This window comes from Tarenaya hassleriana, unplaced genomic scaffold (assembly GCF_000463585.1).
Source record: "Tarenaya hassleriana unplaced genomic scaffold, ASM46358v1 Cleome35, whole genome shotgun sequence".
In the NCBI taxonomy this organism is placed as follows: domain Eukaryota; kingdom Viridiplantae; phylum Streptophyta; class Magnoliopsida; order Brassicales; family Cleomaceae; genus Tarenaya; species Tarenaya hassleriana.
The window spans coordinates 132,137-139,441 of NW_010966617.1; the positions used below are offsets into that span (position 1 = coordinate 132,137).

A 7,305-nucleotide genomic window follows, 5' to 3' on the forward strand; every position below is an offset into this window, starting at 1 on the left:
CCCACTGCCACGGCTCGTGCTACTCGGACGAGCATTACCTGCCCACGCTGGTCAACGTCGGGAAGGGGTTGGGTCGGAGGAACTCGAACCGGACCCTCACGTGGGTCGACTGGTCCAAGGGCGGCCCCCACCCGAACCGGTTCGTGCGGCCGGAGGTGACGGAGGAGTTCTTGGCCAAGCTAAGGACGAGTGAGAAGGGGTGCGTGCATAACGGTGGGAGGACCAGGGTTTGTTACCTCTTCGCTCGTAAGTTCTTGCCCACTGCTTTGGACCGGTTGATTAGATTTGCTCCTAAGGTTATGCATTTCGGATGATTCTTTTTTATTTTTACATTAGCTTTTAAAATTCATTTATATTCTTTTTTCGTGGTGATTGGTGGTATTTGTTCGCAATTTTCTTGCATTAATGTATTATATTATATGTATGATGTAATTCTTGGATCAATAATCGCCATATGAAATTTCCGACATTAACGGTTCGAAAACGAAAATCTGCGTGGCACGAGAACACTACACGTGTTTTTTTTTTTTGTTGCAAAACTTCTCTCTTCCCTCTCTGACTACCGCTACTGACTCGTCGCCCCACTCGTGTCATCCGACAAGCACGGTGAGTCGGCCACCGAGTCAACCCCGTCTTGACTAGGCGAAGCCTCAGCCGACCCACGAATCTCATCGATCATCTTTACCACGTGGCACATCCTTGGCCGTTGATCGGCCGCAGCCGCCGTGCAGGCCATCGCGATCTGGAGCAGACCCACCATCTCCTCCTCTATGTCTTTGTACCTCATCAGCTCCAGATCGAAAACCTCCGCCGTCCACTCCTCCCTCACCACCGACTGGACCCACCTCGGTAGATCAACCGCTCCGCCCGACCCGGGTCCGGTCACGTGACCCAGGTCGACGAGGTTTGGGCATTTCCCGGTGAGGAGCTCGAGAAGAAGGACGCCGAACGAGTACACGTCGGATTTTTGGGTGGGTTTCCTACCGTCGGCGAGCTCCGGCGCACGGTAGCCGGTGGATTTCGCGGTTGTGGCAGGGGGCTGGGGGGGGGCGACATCGGCGAGTCGGGCGTTGCCGGATTTGTCGAGGAGGACGTTGGTGGATTTGATGTTACCGTGGGTGAGCTTCATGGATTTGGACGAGCCGTGGATGAAGGCTAAGCCACGCGCCGCCGCAGATGCGATCTTCAGGCGTGTGACCCAGTCCAGTGGGGTCCGGCCCGGCCCACGGTTCCCTGCAAAACCCGACCCAATAGACAATCAGACATTGAGAGTTAGTTCACCATATTTACGATTTTGACACTCGCCCCAAATGAGACAAGGAGTAAAGGCGAAGTCAAAAAAGAAAAAGGGGAAATTTAATAAGACAGATCGGAATTAATTATCCAGCCATATAAAAGCAAAAGGTGAATCCCAATTCCCAACCCATATAAAATATAATTAAAGGTCGTCCCAATTTATTTAGCATCCATTAAATAATATTATTATTCATGACATTAGAAAATTAAAAATAATATCTTTATCCTTATCAACTAAAGCCAAAATTTAACCCTACCCCAAAGGCTTCGGACCATTTCCCTGACCCATGTACCAGGAATCACTTCACTAGTTGGTCTACACATATTATCTTATTTCATCAAATTAACCATATATGCATTTCCTCTAATTATTAAACGATATTAAAAATCTAATTAATTGGAAAATTATGAAAAACGAAAAAAAAAGGGGAGTTGAAAAACGACGACGTACCGTGGAGGAGCCAGAAGAGACTGCCATGGGGCATGTACTCGTAGACGAGGAGCTTCTCTTCACTAGCGAAGTAATAAGCCTTCAAGCTCACGAGATTCTGATGCCGGAGCCTTCCCAAGATCTCCATCTGCTGTTCGAATTCTCTTTTTCCGGCGGCTACGCCGCCGTCTTTCAGCCGCTTCACCGCCACCACGCTTCCGTCTTCGAGCACCGCCTTGTACGCCGTCCCGAACCCTCCTTTTCCCAGCATCTCCGCCGAGGCTCGGAGGAGGTCCTCCAGCTCGAACCGCCGCGTCCCCTCGAAGAACACCATTCTCCCCCTCTCGAACCCTCCCTGCTGCTGCTGGTTGTTGTTGTTCTGTCCTCTTGCGGTGTATGGACTCGATGAGTAGAGTATCTTCTCTCCTTCCAGAACCTTCGAGTCCTTCCTGTTCGCCGCGTACTGTCGCCAGAAGCAGCAGTAAAGGAGGAGAGAGACTAAGCTGAGGATAATGGCGTCGCCGATGATAATGGCTACCAGAGCCAGCGTGCTGATTCTCGTCGTGCTGTCCTTGTCGCTCTCTGATGGTTTCTTCGTTTCTTTCTTGGAGTGAACTGAGGTTGGAGACGAAGGTATGGTCTGAGAGTTCATCAACGGCGAAGCTCTTGCTCCGCCGGACCCGGGTTTGGTCGGGTCGCCGGATATGCCCAGGCATTTCAGTAACGGTGCTCCGCACAGAGATGGATTTTGCGCGAACGCGGAATGGGGGAAGCCCGACAAGGATTCGGGTATCTGACCCGTCAGATGGTTGGAGGAAACGTTGAAATCCTGGAGATCCGAGAGACCCAGACCCGGTATCGGACCCGAGAACTGGTTCCCCTCGAGCCGAAGTGTCAAGAGGTGGGTCAAGTGGTTAATAGTAAGTGGAATCTCGCCGGAGAAGTTGTTGAAGGAAATATCGAGGCGGTTTAGGCGAGAGAGTGACGTCACGGATACCGGAAACTCACCGGAGAATTCATTGAGCGAAAGAAACAGAAGCTTCAGGGTTTTAAGCTTGGAGAGGTCAGGAACAGGACCGGAGAGGCGGTTTCCCTTGAGGCTGAGAACTCGCAGCTCTGTGAGTGAAGCGAGTGGCTCGAACGACCCGCTGAGTCCTAGATTCTCGAGGACGAGTCGCGTGACTCGGTTCCCGACGCAGGAAACTCCGGTCCATTTGCATAGCTCAGCGGTCGAGTTCCACGACCAAAGTTTCCCGGCGGAATCGGCGGTGGATTTGAAGTCCAGAAGAGGCTTCAAGTCGGCGCTCGAAGAAGAAGAACAACGAAGAAGAGAGAGAAAAAGGAGAGAGAACGCAAAATGCTGATTGAAGCGTGAAGATTTCGCCATTTTCGCTCTGCAAAGGAGAGAGAGGGAGAGATTATAGAACGCAGCGGTTAGAGCAAGAGGGAGTTGAAGGGGGGAGAAAACGAGAAAGAAGGATGGTAAAATCGTAATTAACAGGAAGAAGAGAGGTGTTTATTGTCATAAATGGTTGCGCGCTATCCTTATGCAGGCTACTGGTGACTAAAGGGCAACGTAACGTTTCTCGAGAATGACCAACGTACCCCTGCTCCGATAAATCTAGACCATTGAAATCGTCATTTATAGCTGTTGGAAAATTCACGGTCCAGATTAAATTAACGAAGCGGGATCACATGGTCATACGGAATACTCGTCGTACGCAATTACTACCGTCAAAACGGCGACGCACAGATACACGTACACGCGTGCCCCGTGACCTCACGTGCGTTTTCATCAAAACAATTATATTTATTCGGTCCACATGGAGAGATAAATGCTCATAATTAATCGGTAATTATACTTAGTAACTAATTCTTTCGTATGCCCATTTGGATGGTAATCAAATTAAATTCAATGTGAAAATAGTGGGGTGGGACAAAGTGGTAAATAAAGGGAAAAGTGAGGGTCTTTTACGATTCACGAAGTATGAATTCTCACTACCTTTTTCTTTTTTTGCCACTGAGAGGAAAGCAGACGAATGTCACTTCTCACTGTCCACTGTCTTCTGCTTGTTTCATGCATTACTGTTCCCCGGTTTTATTTTTATTTAATTTTTTTATATTAATGTTAAATTATCCGTGTCATCTAATTTCGGATTAGTTTTAAAATCAATTGCGTAATTTACTTATTGTTTTCTATTTATGGATCGACGAAACATTTTGCAAATGGTCGATTTTTTTTGTTTGGTTGAATTATATACTTTCTCGGTTTTGTAATGTTTTTAATTTAATAATACTTTTTTTAAAAAAAACATGAAAGAATCCGCTAAAGCTAGGTTTATTGCCTTTTTTTTTTATTTCTATGAAACTATTGGATATTGAAATATTTGAACGGGCTTAGGACATGAACCAGATACGGTCCAACAAACATCATCATTGTATTGTATGTATTGGACCGACCGTGGCATCACTTGAGGAAAAGCACCATTGGAGCGTTTACCAATTATTATTTTATTTGGATTTTTTTTTATAAGTGATATCATTTGTGCAACGGTATTTAAATCATTTGTTTTACATGCAATCGGATGTACACAATGTCGTTATTGATTATTAGGGTTATTGCATACGTCAATATAAAAGGGAAAATTCCATACTACCATCTTATATAATGTGTGTGGCTAGAGATACATACATATATATATATATATATATATATATATGGTTTTATGATTTTTTAATACAAGGATTTTTTCATGGATCTGGGCCTTAGGACAGTTATTAGGCCCATTGACTTTACTGTTTAGGGCCCAATTAATAATAATTATTTTTTTGCGTCGAGAGTATATCTTTTCATGGCAGGAGAGGGAAAATATTATACAGCAAAATCATGTGATAACAAAATATACATGTATAAGAATACAAATAAGAAGAATTTAATAATTGTTATACACAAATTGGAATAAAGTATGAGTTGACAAAGAAATGAATAAAGTATTCATCAAAATTCATTGATTTTACTAACCAAAAACAAATTAATATTTAATTTGTTTACCAATATATTTACAATTCAATTAAAATAAAAAAAATCAATTAAAAATCAGTTAATTTAGATATGTAATAGTTGAAATTTTAATTAATGATATTCAAAACTAATGATTTTTTTGGGTCTTTTCTCTTAGAAAAATAATTTACGATCTCTCTGACGTTAAATACAAAGAGCAAAGCTTCTTTTCATTTTCTTGGTTTGTGAGTCGATGTAATTCTTCAGCACCGAGACGACATCACAACGAAGAGCGAGAAATTTTTCCTTCTTCCGAACGGAATATTACCCAAATAACCCAATTGACTCGCGGCAATTTCAGGGTACACCACCCAAAAAAAAAAAATTTTTTTTTCAATTTTAACCCATTTTTCGGTTGAAAAAGTCCAAAATACCCTTTTCGTTTTATTTTTTGCGACCTTTTTGCGACTAACATATAACTGATATACAACTAAAATAAGACGGATAATTTTTTTTGACACTTGTTTGTAACTATATTTAGATTTAATTACGAAATCGTAATAACGAAGTTGTTTTTGAACGGATAAATATCGCGATTTATTAAGGGTAATTTCGTCTTTTTACGGAGAAAAAAATATGTTATGTTTTTTTGTGGTGCACAGTTGAAATAGATGCGAACCAAGTGGGTCATTTAAGCGAAGAACCCTCTCCCGAATCATCCCATCTGTTTTCCAGGAAAATAAAATCAACCCTCTTTTCTTCTTTGATTTGTTCAGGAGAAAGTCTCGTCCTTTTTCGCGTTTCTACAAGTTAGCCCCTGAAATGGTTTTTGATTTCTTTTTCTTTTTTTTATAGAATTCGGGAAGAAGAAGAAGAAGAAGATGATGATGACGACGACGACGATGATGATGATGACGATGACGATGACGATGACGATGATGATTTGGTTTGAGAGAATCGCGCAAACTCGATCTGGTAAGTGGTAACATCAACACTTTCCCTGTGACATTGGTTCAATCTTAAACCATTGCTTTTTGAGCGCCTTCATAGTTTTTTTTTTAACCATTTTGTTCAAGTAGAAAAACAAAATTCCCCAGCGATGATCAAGCTGTAATCTTTCTTTCTACCCATTGATTCACATGTAACTGTCATTTCCATTGGACCCTTGAAGCGGTTTTATGAAACCGCTCTACCAAACTCCTACTGCTCTTGTCGGAGAATGGTGCATTCTGTCACATTCTTTCAGTTTCAGGAATTGAATGTTCTGTAAGAACACACAGAAGTGTACAAAAGATTTGAAATTTCTGTAAGGAAGACAGTAAAGCGAGAAGACTGATGAGTTTGAGACTGGAACGGGAAATGGGTTTCATTCACTCAACCCGGGAATGGTAACAAGGACAGATATTCAAGCTTTTAGGACATGGAAACACAACCTTAATACATATGCTTCCTCTGTTTTCAATGGTTAGCTCGTGGCTTGGGATTTTGACAATGGAAGTGCAGGTGGGTTTGCAGTGCAAATTCTGTGGCTATATACATTATCTTAGGACCTAAAACTTGATTCCATCATGGATATATCTCTCTCTGGGCAGTGACAGTGAATAAAAAAGACAGATGAGAAGAAAATGTCTAATGGCACTCGAAGGATCTTCTTCTCACAGCCTTAAAGGCTGGTATTTGGTGTTGTGGATTTGCTAACCCATTGCTCGGTCACAGAGATCGGAGAACGAGGGTATCTGATATTCTTTAACAGCGAAGCCTTTGTCCAATCCAGTGGAGAAGCCGGTGGAAAACTTTGCTTAATCTCCTCATCGTCTTCATCGTGTTTTTGTTCTTGATCATGATCATGATTTGTTTGCTCCTCATTCTGGATTCTCTGGAGTTCTTGCAGAACCTCATCCATGGTCGGTCTCATCGCCTTGTCTTGCTGCAAACACTGGAAAGCCAACTCTGCCACCATTGTAGTCATCTTCCTAACCTTCTCATCTGTCTTGTACCCGAGGCCTGGATCAATCAGCTCGTCATATGCTTGTTTCTGTATCCTGTTTACTGCTAAGTTGGATAGGTTTATCTCGGTCTTACTCCTGTTTATGTCAACTGCAGGCTTTGAAGATATCAGCTCGACAAGGACGACTCCAAAGCTGTACACATCGCTCTTATCGGTTAGTTGATAGCACTGATGATATTCTGGATCCACATAGCCCGGAGTGCCCTGCGGGGCGGTTGAAACATGGGTTACATCATTCGGGAACAACCTCGATAGTCCAAAGTCTGCAACTTTAACGCTGAAGTTAGTGTCGAGGAGGATATTTGTTGTCTTCACGTCGCGATGGATGATATCCGAGGCATGGAGGTATGCCAGAGCACTGGCTGTTTGTATGGCGATGTTCATACGCATAGGCCATGGCAGTGAACCGGGTTTCGACAGATCGCCGTGGAGATGATCGGCAACCGTCCCGTTTCTAACAAACTCATACACGAGGAGAAGTTCTCGGCTTTTACGCGAAGTGCAGCCGTAGAGGGAGACAAGATTCTGATGCTGAAGACGCGTGAGGATTTCAATCTCGTTTATGAACTG

General features: G+C 43.3%; 3 protein-coding genes across 3 annotated transcripts in view; 1 reads left to right on the forward strand and 2 right to left on the reverse strand.

Annotated features, from left to right (window-relative positions):
* Positions 1-469, forward strand: part of LOC104822176 — a 2,863-nt gene extending 2,394 nt beyond the window's left edge. Inside the window, exon 3 of the mRNA XM_010553322.2 lies at positions 4-469. Within this exon, the coding sequence (XP_010551624.1) occupies positions 4-314 (311 nt within the window). The 3' untranslated portion in view covers positions 315-469. The remainder of the gene's footprint in view (positions 1-3) is intronic.
* LOC104821922 (probable leucine-rich repeat receptor-like protein kinase At1g68400) lies at positions 441-3,235 on the reverse strand. Its single transcript, XM_010552952.2, has 2 exons — positions 1,748-3,235; positions 441-1,233 (listed from the first exon to the last, which is right to left on the reverse strand). Exons 1-2 carry the CDS (start codon positions 3,111-3,113, stop codon positions 566-568), a joined length of 2,034 nt encoding a protein of 677 aa, XP_010551254.1. The 5' UTR covers positions 3,114-3,235; the 3' UTR covers positions 441-565.
* A 2,828-nt stretch (positions 3,236-6,063) lies between these two features.
* LOC104821924 (LEAF RUST 10 DISEASE-RESISTANCE LOCUS RECEPTOR-LIKE PROTEIN KINASE-like 1.1) overlaps positions 6,064-7,305 on the reverse strand; it is a 3,170-nt gene continuing 1,928 nt past the window's right edge. The window contains 2 exon segments of the mRNA XM_010552953.2: positions 6,064-6,471; positions 6,474-7,302. Coding sequence (XP_010551255.2) covers positions 6,422-6,471; positions 6,474-7,302 — 879 coding nt within the window. The 3' untranslated portion in view covers positions 6,064-6,421.

What these genes read in the sequence shown, in the direction of transcription:
- LOC104821922 (XM_010552952.2), bottom strand. Translation starts at nt 3,113, where the DNA reads ATGGCGAAATCTTCACGCTTCAATCAGCATTTTGCGTTCTCTCTCCTT. An exon ending in TCTCTTCTGGCTCCTCCACG is followed by an intron (nt 1,234 to 1,747) that starts GTACGTCGTCGT and finishes CGGGTTTTGCAG; the next exon opens with GGAACCGTGGGCCGGGCCGG.